Source organism: Protopterus annectens, chromosome 1.part0 (genome assembly GCF_019279795.1).
Source record: "Protopterus annectens isolate FY-2018-M chromosome 1.part0, PAN1.0, whole genome shotgun sequence".
Lineage (NCBI taxonomy): Eukaryota > Metazoa > Chordata > Ceratodontiformes > Protopteridae > Protopterus > Protopterus annectens.
Window position 1 is genome coordinate 613,878,328 of NC_056725.1, and position 20,339 is coordinate 613,898,666.

The window sequence follows — 20,339 nt, forward strand, 5'->3', positions numbered from 1 at the left end:
CAGATAGGTGGTATTTACTGTCTTACCAGGGCTTTGGGGAATTTCTCAAAGAAGTCTACCAGGTTCAATAAGCACAATCTACCTTTAACAATACCAAACTGGGCTGGGTCTAGAGTTTGAAGGTCACCTATGTCCTTGTTGATAAGGTCCACGATGATCCTTTCCATGGCCTTGCAGATGAGGCTGGTTAGACTTATGGGTCTATAATTCTCAGCCAGTTGATGGCCCCCCTTTATGCAAGGGGATTACTGTTGCTGTTCTCCATTTTGCTGGTACAAAGCCAGTTCTCGGGCTATAGTTAAAGAGAATGGCGAGTGGATCAGCTAGGTCCTGTTTTAGATTGTTTAGTAAGCAACCTGGGATGTTATCTGGTCCCACTGAAGCCGTGTTTTTGGCCATGGAGAGTGTAGATATGACTTGATCTCTAACGATACTAGGTACACAAATGTTGTCAGGTCAGCATATGGTTTAGGATTACTTGATTTGAAGGGATATTTTAGGGCTATAGAGTTAAGCCTCATATTAATAACAGAAGGAGATGGTTATAATTCAAAATCGAAAGGGATGAAGAAGCAGGGGAAAGTTCAAGAAATAAAGATAGATTGGGATTCTGGATGCAGATCCTTAAGGAGAATAATAACAGCCATACAGAATACTACATTGATAAATTAGCAGAAACTATTCTAAGAATTAAGCCAATATGAGAATGGGGAAAGAAGACTTTGCCAAAAAAGGATCACTGCAAGTAGAGGTTCAGAAAATAGGCAAGAGTGGGGATGAAATTTACTGGAGAAAACTGATAAAACAACCAAGGTTTTGGGAGTAAATAACTAGAGATAATTCAGTGGGATGCTGTCAAGAAAATGTTTGGTCTGCAGGCTAGAGACTGCCTTCCCTACTGGACATTGACATCAGAGTATAGGCAAAGAAAAAGGGATACAGTAATTTTAAGTGAAAGATGTGCTCTGGTGGGAATTATTTTTGTCAAATCTAGAACACAAGCTACTGTTTAAAAAGGATAAGCAGTAGGGCATATAAAATACTGCATGATAACTATAAGAGTGTATGGCTCCCAAGCATGCAAAAAAAGTCCAGAATGTGTAGGGTCTTTGCTTGGAAGTGTTTGCATAGGCATTTTTATACCCCAAGCAGACTTCAAAGAATTTTTCTTCAGGTAAACAGCAAATGTTGGAGGTGTGATGGGGAAGAAAAAGGTTAATTGTGAACATGCGTTTTTGGAGTGTAATGAGTTGGCAGATTTTAAAAAATCCCTACAGAGTACTTTGTAAGAAATATGGGGTGAGCAAATGGCTGTAACTAAACAGATAATATTTTTGAGCTGAGACACAGGATCCGAATTGCCAACACATAATGATGCCTTATTAAGTTTAAATATGTTGGCTGCCAAAAAAATATTTACTAGAAAATGGAAACCGAAGTCTAAGTCAGTTGTATTTGACATACTGAATATTGTAAAAGAATTAAAAGAACTGAAAGAAGGTATTTAGAAAATGAAGTAGCTAATTACACAGAAATAAATGGAAATTGTGGGAAAACGTGCAGAATAATGTTCAAGAGTAGTAGAAGGAGTGAAGTTTAAGGGAAGGCAGGAATTCAGCAAGTTATGTCATAGACTGATGATAATTACAAAGAAAAGATATGTGATGTATTCAGTATGTGAAAGGCAAACATGTTAATATGGTTTCTTTTCACTTCTATTAATGTATGTTTGCCTATATATATTAAGTGATGATTCAATAAAGATGTTTAAAAAAAGGACAGTATTTGATTTGCATGCTTTGAAGGACATTCCACCCTTCCTTGTTTTCTACAAAGAGAGGGTCCACACTTAGAACTAATCCTTCTCATGATGATGGTGGTTAATGAATTGCTCTCTAGCCAGTCTATTAATTTGAATCTTTCTTCCCTTCTCCTCATAACAGAGGGGAAAGAATTCTTCATTCATTGAAACTGCATAAGTAACTTAGGTTTTTACCTGGATAAAATTAAGGACATTAGGAAATCAGACCAGCTTTTGGTCTCTTTGAAAGAAAAGAAACATGGTTTGCCAGACTCTAAGCAAACCATTTCTACTTGGATTTCTAACGCCATTTATTTTTGTTTTCCTTTCATGCCAAACAGCTTCCTGCCTCAGTCAAGGCTTATTCCACTAGGGCAGTAGCTTCTTCTAGAGTTTTCTTCAAGGGCTTACATTCTAGCCCTATTCTTGAAACACCAACTTGGTACTCTCTCCACTCATTTACTAAGCATTACAAGCTTGATGTGTTTTCTAGAGCAGGATTTGCAAGGTCCATCTTGCACAGCTTGCTGGATCACAACTCTGCTCTTTCTTCAACCTCACTTCCTTCTGAATAGATTTAGTAATCTCCTATCAGTCAATAACACTGCAACAGCTATCTTGGATGAACACTGTAGAGTTGTGTACGAACTTACCATAACGGCAAACATCCTACTGATCATTGCTGCAGTATTACATCCCACTCTCCTGTCCCCTATGGACTTGTTTTGTCTTTTCCTAGTCATGGTGGACTTCTTCCTTATTTTTTTTTCCTTTTCTTATGTGGACATGTACACATGTGTCACTCGTTCGTCTCTAACACAAATCACAAATAACAAAAAGGCTTGGGGTTTCGTTCAGATGCTTTAATAAATACAAACACATCAGGATGGACAGCAGCATCCCTAAATATGAACAAACTAACAAACAGAGCTTACATAAATACATGTTGACATCCCAACAGCTAACTACAAATGGCAGTCAGGCTCACATGTGCTCAATATTTAGTCTATTGCAAGCCCTTGGATAGCTTCTTAAAGGTATATACACATACATATCGATCTACATCCTCCCTCTTAAAAACAATGCCCTTTATGTAAAACAGCAGCTGAGTTAGGCATGCATTACTATGTACATCAGAAACAAAATACGATGTTCATGTCTATGTTGCTTCATACCTATTGCAAGGTTTAGAGATTCTACCACATCTCGTAACATAACAGTTGCGACTAAATTTAGCAACAGGGACAGTCTGAGTACACAACTCATATCAGAAAAATCTGGATTCATCATAGGAACAGGAATGTCCTCTGGAATTGGAACACCAGACAACTCACTCTGAGATAAAGCATCTTTCTCACAGGCTATTTGCTGTGGTATAGGCTTGGATACCAGTAGAAAATGCCTCGGAACGCACCTAAAGATTCCTTCTCCTGTTTTCACAATGTATGATCTCGGCTCTGAATAAATATTTTTCACAACACCAACCCGATCATGACCTTTGGAAGTTTGCATCCTTACCACCTCTCCTTTTCATAATGGAATGGTCTGCTGGTCTTATCTTAGTAGGAATTCTGGATTAGGAGTTTCCTCAACAGATTTTGTTTCACTGATCTGCTGTTTTTGACACATGGAACCAACACTTGACTAATGAGTGTTAATGTGGTTCTGTTTTGCCTCAAAAGAAGTCTCTGAGCAGGTGAAACAAAATGTTTGTCACAAGGAACATTTCTGAGATTCAAGAGATTCATGAAAACATCACTATTATCTAGTTTTTAACTTCTCTAGTAATTGTTTTGCACTTTGCACTGTACGTTCTACCAAACCATTTGACTGCGGGTACTCTGGACTATTTGTGACATGAGTAAAGTCCCATTCTTCAGCAAATCTTTTGAACTGTTGGGTTGTAAAGTGTGTACCATTGTTAGAAATAACTTTGTGCGGACTATCATATACAGCAAAATGACGTTTCATCATAGTAATGACTGTACTGGATGCTAAGTTAGGAAGTAGGTCAATCTCAAACCAACTGGAGTAAAAGTCTACTAACACCAAATAATGTTGACCATTTCACTCAAAGATATCAGTGGCTACTGTCGACCAAGGTAGTTCCGGAATCTAATTAAGCTGAAGTGGTTCTTTCTGTTGATGAGGCTTTTTACTATTACACACGGAACAAGAAGAAAGTGCTCTCTCAATGTCTTGCGACATAGAAGGTCAAAATACTCTCTCTCTCGCCCTTCTTTTGGTAAATTCGGTTCCTGGGTGACCGAGATGCAAGACAGTAATATACTCTGGTTGCAAGGACTTTGGAATAATTACTTTTGGACCTTTCATTATGATACCTTAGTCAGACAAAATCTCATCTCCGTATGGAAAATAAGGTTGTAGTTCTTGAGGTAAACTAGACTGCTTTGATGGCCATCCTTGATTGATAAAGTGGTTGAGCCTTTGTAAAACTGGATCTGTAGCTGTATGATCTCTCAGCTCATCAAGATGTGTGGAAGAAAAATTACACAATTCTATGACTTCAAAATCATCAATTCAAACCTTGATTGTCAGTCTGTTCAGTGGTATCTGCAAGAAAAAGTTTGTCTTTCTTGTAGAAAAGACTGAAGTTGATCAAGATACATCTTTATGTGTCAGCTCTCTGAGTGATGTTGACAGTTGGTTCAAGTCTGGAATGAACTTGTCTAGGTAGATGACCAAGCCAAGAAAATGTTGCAGGGCTTGAACATTGTTTGGAGCTGGCATCTCGAGAATGGCTGCTTGCTTTGAAGGATCTGGTCGTAGGCCTGTACTCATAAATAAATGACCAACATAAGGAACTTCTTGTAACCTGAATTTGCAATTGTGTGGGTTGAGCTTAAGATTCATATAAAGTTCCCTTTCTAGAACTTTTCTGAGGTATGTCATGTTCTGCTTCAACACTACCTCCTACTAGTATGTCGTCTATTATAATAGCACAAGGATACCCAGAAAAATCTGCTCCATTGCACACTCAAAGACTTCACTTGCAGAATGTATCCCAAATGGCATTCTCAAAAATCTGTACCTGCCACATGGAGTACTAAACGTAGTGAGCAATGAGGATTTGCTGTCAAGCTGAATTTGCCAAAATGAACTCTATGCATCTAAGAGAAAAAATACTGGCATTTGGCATTAAGGCCGTGACTTCTTCAACTGTGGCATTGGATGATGAGTTTTATTTAGCTCTTTGTTCAAATCTCATGGATCAATACATATTCTGATGTTGTCTGAGGTTTTCTTATGAGCTACCACCATGGAAGATACCCATTCAATTGGTGTTTCAACTGGACAAGTTATGCCTTGTCGCACCATTTTGTCTAATTTGGGTTTGAGACTATTCTACATGGCTATTGGAACTTTACGTGCTGGCGTGATAACTGGACTGACCTCTGGGTCAAACTTCATGGAGTACACAACTGGAAGCTTGCCTAGTCTATCTTGGAAAAGATCAGCATAGGTAGAAAAAAATGTACCTGGCAAAATTGTAGTGGTGGTCTTTTAAGCTAACATGGTGGACTTCCATGTTAAATGAAAGCAGTCCCATTTATAAAATGCCTCTGAGCCCTAATAATGACTGGACATGCCTCTTGACCACATAAAATAATAAGTTATAGCTCCTTCCTGCACAGTAACATGAAAGCACTACTGAGCCTTCAGTTTGAATTTCTTCATCTCCATAAGCAATAAGTTTCGCACACCTTGCAAAATCAAGCCTTTCACCTTTACATACTCTCATACATGTTTCTGCAGACATAACACTGCACTTGGAACCTGTATCAACTTTGAGCTCTGTGGGTTTGCCATTTATCCGAACAATACAAAATACTTCATTCTTTTCCTTTAAAATCTACTGCACTGACCGTTTCGTGAAACACTGACACACCATCAACATAGAGAGTAGAACTGCCACAGCCTTAACTGATCAACTTGTTTCTTAAAATGTTCCCTTTTAATGAAAGAATGAGGGCCTTTTGATTTACAAAATCTTTTGAAGTGATTCCATTTATTACATCTGTGGCATTGTTGACCAAAAGCTAAACACTTTTCCTTTCAGATTCATGATTACCACCACAATTATGACAATTGGCAATGCAATTAGGTTGGGGCCCATGCTTTGAGTTTGCTGACACACTCTTATTCTTCACTGAGGCTGTCCGAATTCTAGAACTTGCTAGAAAGTTCTTGGGTTTACCAGCATGTGCTGCAGGGGTTACAGTTGCCATGTGCTTGGGCCTGTTTCTTTTAATAAAGTGCTGCATACTATCAACATGAGCTTTGTCACTGTGCCTTCTAGAGCTGCTCTAATTTGTAAGCATATGTGTGTGCTTTTCTGTGAGTTCGTGTATCTGACAAATCTCAATGGCCTTATTCAACGTTAAATCACTGTCATGAAGCAAAATCTTTCTCACAGCATCATCTTTTATGCCACACACAAGTCTGTCCTTTATCAACTCATCTCTTAAGTCACCATATCTGCACATTTTAGCTCTATTTCTCAGGTCAGTTATATATGCTGCAAAAGCTTCACCGGGCTTTTGATCCCTTGTATAAAATAAGTGCCCTTCATAGTTTCATAGTATAGTACTAGGCTATCTGCCCTGGGGCATTTGTAAGCCTAGCCATAGTGATGTGGCTTTTGCCACCCCATGAAGTGGTACAAAAATGGACAGAATAAATCTAGAATACTGTGCCTCTGTCTAGTAGTGACACAGTGAAGGTCCCCTTATATAATAGAATTAGTTTACTGTGCCCCTGTCTAGCAGTGAGACAGATGTGACCCCTGGGGTAAACTTACGATCTCCCATCCACTCATCAAGATTTCTCTTGAAGAGAGTCAGTGGGGGGCTCTGCCTAATACGAACTGGGATCCTGTTCCAAAGCATGGGAAGCCTCTGGGTTATGAATCTATCCCTCCAGCACGTCCTATTCATACTTGTGCCGAGGTTTAAGTCTTTAGCTCTCGTGGTCCTGATGGATTTGGATTTTTTGAGGTGGAGCATGTCCATCAGATCCTGATTGGACATGGCCTTGTACGTCAGGCAGAGATCACCTCTGAGCAGGCAGTATGCTACTGAATAGAGCTGAAGTTTCTTTAGTCTGGCAGAATAAGACATATAAAATGAAAAAACAAGAAGCAAAAATCCACACCAAACAGGAACCCTAGTAACACCAACGAATAAGTATCCAAAAACACTGACTGAGGTATGGCTCCAGTTCAAAGAAAAAGGTAAAAAAGCAATGAAAAATTCTTCAGTAGCAGTACTGGTTTATTACAAAGAGACACAAGCGCTTTCACCAATGCTTTATCAGGTGTACTCAATCAGATGATAACCACACCTTATATAGTAAAATCTACTGACATCACATAGCATGCAGTATAGTATTTAAAAAGACACACATACAAAAACACTTGTTAAAAACATATCAATATACATAAAGTGTATAATATAAAATATAAATACATATGCATGTTCACAAAAATATTGTAAGATACATAAAATAAAAATAATAATAAAAACACCTCATCTCTTCAGACCCCTTTTTAAAAGAACTGGTCTGATAGGTAGACTTTCATTTAACCCATGTCCAAAATTGGCCCTTAGCATAACAATCCATCTAGCCTCTATCTCCTCAGTTCTTAATCTAACATCACCCCCTCTGATATTCTCAGATGTTGTGGAAAGAACCTGAAATTTAAAAATGTGATTGTTACCTGTTCTACTGACATGTTTGGCTAGGGCATTAAAAATAGTACCCTTTTTAATATGATAGACATGCTCTTTTATCCTTTCCCTCAGGGCTCGGTCAGTCTTACCTACATAGAAACAACTGCAGGTTTCGCAGACTGCCAGGTATACCACGTGCATAGTACTGCAGGTGGACAATACTCTGATATCAAAAGTTCTACCTGTGTCTGGATGTTTAAAAAACATGCTTTCATTTATATAAACACATTGAGCACATTTGCCACAGGGCTCTGTGCCATTCTTATCATTCTTTGTAGAACTCGACCTGGGGGTGCATAATCTCCTTTTCAAATTTCTATAATTCCTAAATGTAAATTGTGGTCTCAAGCCTACTACCTCTGCTATTTCAGGGTCTGATGTTAAAATATTCCAATGCTTATTAAATATTTCAGTATACATACTAACATTTTTGGAATAAGGAATGCTAATTCTTAATTGAGTGTCATATTTCCTAGGACTTCTGACATACCCTTCCGAAAAATAAGGTCTGGCTTTGGTATATCTAAACTGTCTAACTTTGTTCTCATTCCTAGCCACCATTTCTTCACTATAACCTCTCTGCGACAGTTCTAAACTGGTAGCACTCATTCTCATCTCATATTCTTCTGTGTTAGCACTCAGTCTGGACGCTCTTAAAAACTGATTTTGTACAACACTATTAAATATATAGTTAGGGTGCATACTGTCCCTAGAGAGTAAACCATTCACCCAGCACTCTTTCCTGTACATTTTACTAGTAATTCTCTTTTCTGAGTCTCTAAATACGGACACATCTAAAAAACTAATCTTTGAATCTGAATAATCAATGGTAAATTTCAAAATTGAGTCGAATTATTAATAAAGTTTAGAAATTCTAATAAACATGATGTTGTGCCTCTCCATAAAATGAAGCAATCATCCACAAACCTCCTATAGAAATATATATAATTTTTATAGGGCCCATCCAATATATATTTCATCTCCCATGTCACCATCACAGCATTGGCATAACTGTTGGAGCAAGAGCTCCCCATGGCTACACCATTTTTCTGCCAATACACCTGGTCTTGAAACACAAACAAGTTATTGCACAAAACTAACCTTATCAACTCCAACAGTAACAATTTCACATCACCATTGTAAGTTCCTTTTTTCACTATAAACTCTTCTAGAAAATCAATACCTATAGTATTTGAAATGACCGTGAATAATGACACGACATCAAGTGTGACCAACAATAGACCATCACATATGGATAGTGAGTTAATACTTTCATATAAGTCATGCAAAAAATGTTCAGTGTCTCTTAAAACATGTACAGATGAGTCAACAATAGGTCTCAATTTCTTCTCTAAGTATATAGAAATACTCTCAGTGCGCCAACCTCTCCCTGAAACTATTGGCCTCATAGGTGGTGCCTTTATGTTTTTATGTAGCTTGGGAAGCCCTTGTATAACAGGTAAAACAGGTTTGGTCACCAGAAAATATTTAACTAATTCTTTGTCAATAAGGCCTATTCTTTCCAAGTACTTAATATGTTCTGAAACTGAAGTGATAAAGCCCACATGCAATGAATCAACCTTAACATAATATTCTCCATCACATAACATATCATGCATTAATGAAAAATATTGATCTCTATCTAAAACTACTATCCTGCCTCCCTTGTCGGCAGGTCTAATGACAATGTTTACATTATTTTCTAAATTCCTTAAAGCCTGGAATTCACTTGCACTTAAATTATTTCTAGCAGCATTATAACTGTTGTAATTATGGTAAACATTGTATACATTAGTAATGCAAACTTGTTCAAAGGCATTAACTAAAGAATTAAGCTTAGGAACAAAGGTGCTCGGTTTCTTAAACACAAATTCACTGTCATGTGCATCAGTTTTAAACATATGTCTTAATGTTAAATTCCTTGTGAACTTCTTTATATCAAAAACAATATCAGTCAATGACATATTTCTAGATGGTATAAAGGACAAGCCTTTCATTAAAACATGCATTTCTTCTTGAGTCAATATATGCGTGGACAAATTGAATACTAAAGTCTTACTTTCGAGAAGGTTTTCTTCACATTCTGCAGACTGTTTGTGTCTTCCTGCAGTTTCCTTTTGTAACGAGTTGTACTCCTTCCTCTGCCCATGTGCTGTTCTCGACCCACATATGTCCCTTGCCGAGTTGTCGAATTGTCCCTCACAGGCAAAGGAAAATTTAGGCCAAAACAAACATCTTCTTTGGTGGAGTTTGCTTTCTTTACTTCATCTTCTTCTAATGACTGTGAATCAGCTCTGTGTACGTGAGCAGTTATCTGCAATGTTTTCTGTTTAGTTCCTGCTAAATTGGAACTTATAGGAAAAACCTCATTAGGTGAAGAAACCGTGTTGTTGGATATGGAAGTACTCTTAGGCCCACTATTTTCTCCCCCTCCATTACCAACATGGTCTCTACACAAACTGCTGTTGTTAACATTGTTATTAACTGCTTTCAAAGGAACATTCTGTGATACTACATCAGTCATAGACATATTACCTTGCACAACAGCGGCCTCTCGTGGCCATGAGAAGATATGACCGGCTGGAAAATCTTTCCTGTCTCTCTGAAGCTTTTGCATTTTAGTCTGTAAAAGCTTACGCTTGTACAGGGGCGGCTCGTGCCATAGGACTGCTGGACTGCAGCCCTCCTACCTACAAAACAAAATAAAACAAACAGAGAAACACAAAATTAATTCCCGGACATGTACGCATGCGTACACGCTCTCAGACTGCTTTCTTAGCAGTCTAGATAAGGGGAAAGGCAAGATGCCCAGAAGTCTATGCGGCAATGACATCACAACATAGAGGCACTCCGGACTGCAGCAGTCGCAGGCAGGACCAATTGCGGATTTGGACTGCAGGGAATCCTTTGGGATGGACCAATCACGCAAGGAATACAGGTAAGGGGCTGTTCGGATATCGGCGGCTGCAACTGAGCAGTAATGGCGAGCAGTAATGGAAGCAGAAAGCAGTTATTTAGCTCGTCGGCAGCAACCAAAGCAGTTATTTAGCTCGTTGGTGGGCTGGGGCTGTTCAGCAACAAGGTAAGGTGTGTGTGTGTGTGTGTGTGTGTGTGTGTGTGTGTGTGTGTGTGTGTGTGTGTGTATGGTCGGAAGGTCGCTGGCTGCAGGAGGTGTGTGTGTGTGTGTGTGTGTGTATGTATGGTTGGAAGGTCGCTGGCTGCAGAAGGTGTGTGTGACCACATGCATGCATGCTGTGTGACTGAGGGAGCCATGACTCCTCAGTTTGTTTCATTAAAACCCCTTGTTTCACATAGGCAAAAGTCTGTTAGGTGTTCAGTTTTGGAAAGTAGATCCGCCAGCACTTGCAGTGGGGGCCCTGTCATGTGAGACTTAGGGTCTGTCCATTACCCATTTAGACTTATTTCTTTCTTTCTTGTGGCTGTGGGAATGAATGTTGGAAGATGGAATCCTGGGCGCCATCATGTTGCAGCTACACATTTTGTGTTTAAGCCATAGTCAGTAGTTTCTTCCTTCCAGCTGAAACTTGACATGTAATTAAATAAATGCCTGGAGTATGTACATCTATTTTTCCCTACCGTGAACATTTTTTTGCAACTACCTGAACTTTTTCTCTTCATGCTTTTCACCCCCCTGTTTCCTGCTGTCATGCAGTGCAAAAAAAGCCACAAATACCATCAGTATCAAGGAGAGCTGGTCACTGACCTAAGAAACCTCCATCAAGCTTTATGTTCATAATCTTGTCACACATCTATTTTTCCAGTTTTTTAACATTTTTAAGGCCACTACTCATTGGAGACTGAAGAGCAAAAGCTTTGGAATATAAGTAGTTGGTTGCCAGTTTTAACAAATAAGCTTCCATGTAGAAAGGTGACAGTTGCCTACATGTTCTGAGCTCAGGCCATTGAGTTATGCAGCTCTTACATCTTCAGCCTGCATTTACAAACTGGTTCTGTATGTATGTCAGCAGCCACCCATGTACCTCTGGGTCATAACAGTGTCCAAAGTACAGGAACAGTGGTTTGTTTGCAGGTCATCTCAACTGATTTTAGTCTTTCTGGATGATTTATGTGTATTGTTTATAATGAACACCTTTCGGCACTGACATGTTGAGGATTTATATATGCTTTAATAATAATCACCTTCCATGTCCGACATGACTTGTTCTGAAAACCTAGTTCCAGAATGGGCAACTGCAAGTAATGAATACTTAATTGGTTTCTGGGTAGCCATTTCACTAAGATGAGATATGAAAACTCTTATTGAATCCTGTTCCGTAACTTTCTTGCTCCTTGTATCACCTTCTCCATGGCAGGATCATAAATGGAGGTCAGACTGAGTAAGTGCTAGAAGATGATCATAACATACCTTCCAGGAAAGTATATAAATCCAGAAGGTAAAGGGGTGGTACTGAATGCATAGAATGGCAACAGCCTAATTACTACTGCATTGTCTACAAGGCAGAAGCTTTCAGCTTTGCATGCAAAACACTGAAATCTGAAAAAAAGAGGGAACTGGTTTTAATATATGGATGGGTGGGGGGAGAGTTGTTTAGTTGTCCAGGATGAATTGTTATATTAAACAAAACTAGAACTGTAAGATAGAAGGTGTGCAGATATGCTCTGACAATTCATGAAGGATGAAGATGAACTGTACAGGGTCACTGGAAAGAAGGCTGGATAATGCAAGACTTTCTTATGAAGCATGTAGGATATGAGCTCACCAGGGTAGAGTGTGTTACATTTCTTACAAAAGAGATAAAAGACAGTAAATTATTTTAGTCATGAGAAGTGCTTTGGGCTATATGCTGCAGAGATCTGGAGTGTGGGAGACAGAATCTGGAGTAAAGGTATTTCACTGGAGACTACGAATGTGGTGATGTAAGCATCAGAGTAACAATGGGAATTACAGAGAGAAGGACAAGCTGCAAGAGGAAAGGTATGGTGAAAAGATGGCTCCTAAAGGGAAATTCAGGGCCAAGAACAACAATCTCTGATTAAATAAAAAAAAAATAAAAATAAAACTTCACATGTAACAATAAGTTTTAATACTCACTCTAACATATTTTGCAACTGTGATTTTCTTATGGAGAGTCATCAGTCAAGGTACTGGGTTCTGAATGTAATTTCTTAATTTTGTTTGTTTTTTTTTTTGTTTTTTTTTTGTTGTTTGTCTTTTTAGAAGTTTCTGAAGTAATATGTGCTAGTTTGCTACACAGATCTGAGTGTATACTCATTAGAGAATGTACTAGCTGTGTAACATATGTGTGTCGGCCAAACATTTGGGCTAAGAAATAACAGTTGTGAACTATTGCTATAAGGAAATCTTGCACTTTGTACTGGTCCTTGTTGTGAACGTCTATGGCCAGCTTGTTGTATGTTGCATGAGATGTTAGGAGACTTCTGTGGATATTCAAGTTGCCTGTGTGTTTCTGTTCTGAGTGGATGGTCCTCAGTAGTTCAGAAAGGAATACTTGGTGGTTAGTCAGTAGGGTTCGTGTGTGTGTGTGTGTGCGTGTGTAATGCCCCAGAGAACAGATGGTGGTGGGTGGAGATACTCAGGCTTGAACCCTGTACCTTGTATGCAGGTGTTAAGGACCTGAATTCCCTACCCACCACCATTTGTAAAAAAAAAAAAATTGCAGATTTTTACCTCATATTTGATCTGATCTGTACCTCATAATATCTGTGGTTTCTAAATACTGTAATGCTTGATAGTCGATGGTGCACTGGTAGCATTGTTGCTTTACAGCTGCAGGTTCTTGGGTTTGATTCTTGGCTGGGGTGCCTTCTGTGTGGGGTCTGCATCTTCTCTCTGTGTTTGTGTGGGTTTGCTTTTGTGTCCTGCCATGTTATAAAGACATGTCTGCATTATTTCTTCCTGGGCCTCTGCTGAAAATTGTTTTTTTATTCCAAGTCAGATTGTCCTGATTAACACATGTTAAATAAAATTGACAGGCATTTGAATTTCAGACTTCAGGTTTCTGAATGTTTAGCTCCTTACATATTTAATGGTGCAGTGGTAGCATTGTTGCCTCACAGCTATACATTTTCTGGTTTGATTCTTGGCTGGGGTGCCTTCTGTGTGGAGTCTGCATCTCATCCCTGTGTTTGTGTGGATTTGCTCTGGTGTCCTGTCATTTTACAAAGACATATGTCTGCAGTATTTCTCCCTGGGCCTCTGTTGAAAATTGTTTTTATTCCGTCAGAAGTAAAATTGACAGGCATTTGAATTTCAGTCTTCATATTCTTCAGAAATAGCAATTTACTAAGTTTATAAGATGAATATTTGAAATGTGTCCTTATTTTTTGGACTGTATTACCCCATTATTGGCTTTGTCCAGGTTTTTTTGTCCTAAGGTTGACAACTATGGCAAGAACTGAATTCACTGAATGTCTGAGGGCTGTATTCCCTCATTACTGGGTTTCTCCAGGTGTTTTGTGTGAAATGAATTCATTAAATGATAGCCAATTAAGTTTCAGTCTTCCTCTCTTTCACAATGCAGCTGATTTGGTGTAGGGGTATGTTGCTCTGACTGTTTTGCACAGGGACCTTGGCAGTAAAATGTATGGTGTTAACACAGCATTTTTCTTTCACAAAGCAGGTGATTTGGCATAGTTGTATGTTGCTCTGACACAGCATTTTATTCTAGCAACTTTCCAAGATTATACAAGCAATGTTTAATGTGTCCCTGGTTTTTGGCCTTTTGACCCTCCCCCCCCAATAAATTTGGCTTTTTCCATATTTCTTGTGCTGCGAAGTTGAGATGCAGTTGAGTATTGAGTAGATTTTACAAGGAGCTGAGAGCTGCAGGTGAAGAGAAGTTTAGTGCTGCTTATGATAAGTCAGCAATACCACTATGCCAAATTGTGTGCTTGCTTGTGATGCAGAAGGTTGTTGGTTCTACTCCCACAAGGGGTGAATGCTGCCGTACTGAAAAAGTTAAGATACTAACTATGAGCCTGTTATCAGTTTGCCATCCATTTCCTATTGCAATATTACTAGCTTATCATTTTTAATGTAATGTACGCAATTTATTCCTCAGGGGCATCAGACACTTTATTTTTCGATGAAACCATGAAATATAAAGGTGTTTGCTAGCAGCAACCTCTTCATTAGTTACAGATTTATTTAATGTGGAATTAGTTAGATGGCTTTTTTACTTCAGTGATTGCGCATATTTACTGATAATGATGGACTGTAGAATTGTGCATATTTACTGATAATGGTGGACTGTAGAAGTTTGAGTATACTTTTATGATGGAAATGTTCTGAATTGGGCAGTTTTGTCATTATTGGTGCATGCGTTTTGTTTCATTGTTTACTGGAAAAATGTTCAAAACAATAGGAAGGTGTATCAAAGAGCACATGTATGTTTCATATGCAAGGGGCCTATGATTTGAAAACAGCCCAGAATTAATCTTTATCTGCCACTGGTAAAATGTATTTTCTTTGAATGTGGTTTCAATGCTGTTTCAATGAATGTGAGTTTCAAGGGCAGAGAAGTTTTACTGCTAAGTTTGTTTAGCAGATGTCTTACTGTTTGTGCTGTAAAATGCAAAATAAAACTTTCAAATGAAGTCCAAATCATCATAGAGGTAAATCAGTATGCACATTAGTGTTTAAGGTAAATTGAGTGAAATAGCTAAGTAATGGATCATTGGAATGGCTGCAGGGGGAGGCTCCATTTGACCATGATTTTGACGGGGAAGGGCAGCAAACTTAGACAGCCCCAGCTGAACTATACCTCCCAACTGTCCAGATTTTCAAAGAATGGATAGATGTTTGCTTATTTTTGGTTTGTTCCTCATAAAATTTGTGGCTTTCTGGCAAATCATTTAGGAATTAAGTCACTAAATAATGACACACTGAGTTTCAGACTTCATAACCTTCAGAAAAATGCATACTAAAATAAGACCTGTTGTTCTATCAACTGTCTAAGTTTATACAAGAGCAATTTTTAGTACTGCTTATATGTTCCCCCAATATATTTGGCCTTGTCCAGATTTATTGCATTAACAGGTTGAGAGGTACATGCAAATAAATTGCTTTATAGAATTAGGTATAGCCAAACCTCTCAACTGTCTCTGATTTTGGCACAAATAATAATCCCTCCGCAAAATAGCAATCTCAGAAGAAAACATGGAGGATTTACAATTTAGAAATAACAGTAATAATTAGTTATAGATTACTTTTATTTCAGAAATGCATGTAGATTATTTTATTTTGTCAGCTGCTCAAGTTAGCAGTACTAATATTAAAGTGTCCCTTCTTTGACAGGTTCCCAGCTGTATTGTGTGGCTATTTTATATTTTTACATCACATTTTTGGTCCATTTTTTATAAAATTGTTGTTTTTTTGGCAAATTAGTGACAAATCATTAAAGACTGAAGTTAGAAAATAATGACAGACATTTGAGTTTCAGGTTTCATACCATTCAGAAAAGTCATACTAATGCAAGACCTATTCTATTATCTTTCTAAGTTTATAAGAGCAATATTTTAAAAATTGTCCTTATTTTGGGCCTTTGTCCCACTTCTTTGTATGGCTTTGTCCAGATTTCTTACTCTGAGGTTGAGAGGTATGGCAAATGTGTCAGGGTCATCACAGTCAGACAGAGACATTTCAAATTGTGACATACTTGTTGCACCCCACTCCCCCATGTAGTGACTCTGGATGTGTTGAAGCAAGGCAAGGAGTATTTATGCAGTGTAAATGTGCAGAGTATCCACCCATCCAAAGTAGACCCAAGTACTAGAGTGGCTTTTCATCTGTCCTTGATTTTTGCAGAATGGTCTGGTTTCTGTCATTTTTTTTGTACTGTGGATTTATGCTTATTACTCAGAGTGCCTGTTGCTTTGTGTTCAAGTAGCAATACTTTAATGACCATCAGGTAAGCTTGGTTGAGACTGTAAGATGCAAGTAAGCTTTAATAAGCATACTGTTAAAGAATTGCCAAGATTGAAAGCCTTTCTGTTGTTGCCATGTATAGAATACTTAACTAGATAATGTATAAGCCTTGGGTATTGAAATGCATATGACAGTATTTGTAATAAAGGACAGGATTACATTACTTTAAGAGTCTCATTACACTTGGAGACTTCCAGTCATCTCTGCAGGCTTTACCCATAAACTAAACAGAATGCCAATCGTGTGGTCCATAACCTGTACAGTAATCCTTATAAGCAATGTATCTTGAGCTTATTTCTTGTTTGCTTTTCATTTTTTACTTTGATCATGTTTTCCCCATGAAACAAGTAGATAGTTGTCAGGCAGCAGGTCTTTTCTTGGATAAGGAACATGTTTACAAGTGGGGGCATCAGAGATTTCTACTTTCAGCATGTTACTTGGTACTTTAATAAAGCTGAATATAAATTATAATTAGAACTGCAGTGCAATAAGTGGTTTGAGTTGAGTGCTGCTTGTTTTTCTTGTACTTGATTTTGACTGGCATTCCATTTAATGTATTTAAAAAAGTAATTTATTTTTTCATGCCTCACAACCTTTTTGTTTCCATCTAGATATTAAGTAAGCTGTCATGCAGCCAATGCATTGAAATATTTTTATTCTTCTACACTTCATTTTGTCTTGATTGGACTCCTAATGATGGTTTGGCACACACGGCAGTGTATTTAGTTAGTTTTTGTGGTTTTGAGCATAGCCCTTCCCCTTTCTAGTTGGCCACACCCCTTGCCATTGACCCCACCCATTCAGCTGTCTCCTGCAGCCCCCCTTTGTTTTGAAGTCACCAGCCGCCACTGCGCTTGTATGCAAGTACATTGTCTGTGGAATCATTTATCACCTTGTGAAACAATTCCCCATGATATTTGCCACACAACTTGGTGTACTTTTCTTTGATAACATCAGATAAAATCAATTCACGTCTCTGAGCTGCTGTACATAGAAGCTTCAAGTAGCCCAGACTAGTAGTTAAGTTCAGTCTCTGCCATTCACTTAATAATTCATCATCACATTCAACCTGAGCTGGCATTTTAAGAATTCTCAGCCCTCTAGGTATAACTTTGTCTTTTAAACAAACCTCTAGATGGAATCTCTCGTACTGGACCCGGGCAAGTTTACATAACTCTCTCTCTAAGTCAAGTACTTCTGCTGTCAGGGTTAAAAAATCAAAACCCAAACCTTTTTCTCTTTCATCTTCACTGGAAGTTAAAGCAAAATCTTCATTAAGCAATGGATTCATGACACCTCTAACTTTCGTTAGAAACGTATCCACATGTTTTGCTTCAAATGGTTTGCAAGCATTCGCTCCCACTGTAAACGACTGACAAGCCTTTGCTCCTGGTTCATAGTCAAGTTCTATCACATCAATCTGGTCTAAGCTCTGAGCCATCAAGCCTGTATCAGTTGGCATAAAACGTAAAATGAAAAAACAAGAAGCAAAAATCCACACCAAAAAGGAACCCCAGTAACACCAACGAATAAGTATCCAAAAACACTGACTGAGGTATGGCTCCAGTTCAAAGAAAAAGGTAAAAAAGCAATGAAAAATTCTTCAGTAGCAGTACTGGTTTATTACAGAGAGACACAAGCGCTTTCATCAATGCTTCATCAGGTGTACTCAATCAGATAATAACCACACCTTATATAGTAAAATCTATTGACATCACATAGCATGCAGTATAGTATTTAAAAAGACACACATACAAAAACACTTGTTAAAAACATATCAATATACATAAAGTGTATAATATAAAATATAAATACATATGCATGTTCACAAAAATATTGTAAGATACATAAAATAAAAATAATAATAAAAACACCTCATCTCTTCAGACCCCTTTTTAAAAGAACTGGTCTGATAGGTAGACTTTCATTTAACCCATGTCCAATAAGACATATGTTGGAGACCCTTGATCCTTTTGGTGAGGTACTTTTGTGGTCTCTCCAGCTGTTGCAAGTGCCGGGTGAGGTACATACCAAATGGGGCATTGTACTCAATTCATGGGTCTGATGAGGGAGGAATATAGGGGTACAATGACATCCTTGGATCTGGATGTGAAACCCTTCATGATGAGGTGTGCAAGGTAGAATGTTTTTCTAACCACTTTGGCAACGTGGGTGTCAAATGAGAGGTCGCTGTCTACTTGGGTCCTTAGGTCTCCGATTACTTTTTCCGTACTCTGTTCCATTGTAACATTTGGCTGAGGGTTAAACATTTCCCTAAATTTATGTTTTAAACACTCAGGGTTCTCCCTTGACTCAGCTGGTACAACAATATGACTGTTTTGTCCCTCTCTTGTATAGACAGCAGGTGCATACAAAAATGAACGTTCCCTTTCTATAGCTTCTGACCCAGCTAAATTAAGCAGAATAAATGCCTTTGTATGATCATCTTTATCAGAAATGCAGCCTGTATGAAAATGTCATACTCTTACTCAAGCACTCTCCAGTTCCCAGCAATATTTCTATCAAACACAAGTGCACTGGGTTTCTGAAATCAGTCTACCATGCCCACAAAGTATCCACAAACACACTGAAAATATGGCCCTTCTAATTATGTATGAGCAAACTGTTCTGTGAGCTTGTAATAACATTCAAATGCACAATAAACTCTTCAAAATAATTCACTTTGCAAAATATGCTCTGTAATGGCTGTACTTTGCGAAATATGCCTTGTAATGGCTGTATTTTGCAAAATAGCTTTACTGTAGTATTGCACAAACATGCAAACACTTGATACACTTCTGAAAACTCCGATATATTTGCTTAATATGAAAATACATATACTTTGTGAAAATGCAGTTGTTTCCCTTTATTTTATTCATTTTATGCAATTCGGACTTTATTTCAAACATTTTCCATAGTAATTTGAATATTTTTATCAATATTGTACATATTTGTTTATGCAAAAATTATTTACAGTGTTCTGCATGCCCTGTTTCATATTATGTGAATCAGAAATAGTGCTGAGCAAGATTCAATATTTAAATTCGTTTTTGACTTGTTTTGCAAAGTTTTACCATTTTAAGGATGATTCACTCCTTTATATTAGCTGCATTTCTCGGTCTTGCTTCTGGCATCCATTCTGGCCCCATGTCCTTTCAGGTATGCCTCTTCTGACACTATGTCACTCGCTCGTCTCTAACACAAATGATAAGAAGGCTTGGGGCTTTATTCAGATGCTTTAATATATACAAAGAGGAAGAGACCAATACACGCACGTAGGACAAGTGCAAGGTTCCAACATGTATAAAGCTAGGCTAGGGGCTTTATTTAAACCCGGGCTTAATGAAATGTCTTGAAATTCATGCTGATCAGTTACTAGTTGTTCATCCCTATATATATATATATATATATATATATATATATATATATATATATATATATATATATATATGGGTCACCTTTAAATGCTCGACAACGCGTTTGGCCGACACGGAATCCGACGGGATGAAAATACCGACAACGCAGATGACCGACAAGGTGAGAATCCGACGGACTCGGTAAGTGTGCGATCGAGTGAGGGATTTAGTGTGAGGGAGCGGACAGGTAAGTGTGCGATAGTGAGGGACTGTGGGTTTAGGGGTGGGTAAGTGAGTTAGGGTTAGGGTGCAGGTAGGGTAAGTGTGCGGTAGTGTCGGATCTTGGGGTTAGGGGTGGGTAAGTGAGTTAGGGTTAGGGTGCAGGTAGGGTAAGTGTGCGGTAGTGTCGGATCTTGGGGTTAGGGGTGGGTAAGTGAGTTAGGGTTAGGGTGCAGGTAGGGTAAGTGTGCGGTAGTGTCGGATCTTGGGGTTAGGGGTGG

General features: G+C 38.3%; 1 protein-coding gene across 1 annotated transcript in view; it reads right to left on the bottom strand.

Annotated features, from left to right (window-relative positions):
* Nucleotides 1-20,339, bottom strand: part of TRERF1 (transcriptional regulating factor 1) — a 1,546,663-nt gene that overhangs the window by 315,703 nt on the left and 1,210,621 nt on the right. The window contains exons 12-13 of the mRNA XM_044060332.1: nucleotides 17,376-18,044; nucleotides 9,614-10,156 (exon numbers count right to left, since the gene is read on the bottom strand). Coding sequence (XP_043916267.1) covers nucleotides 9,614-10,156; nucleotides 17,376-18,044 — 1,212 coding nt within the window. The remainder of the gene's footprint in view (nucleotides 1-9,613; nucleotides 10,157-17,375; nucleotides 18,045-20,339) is intronic.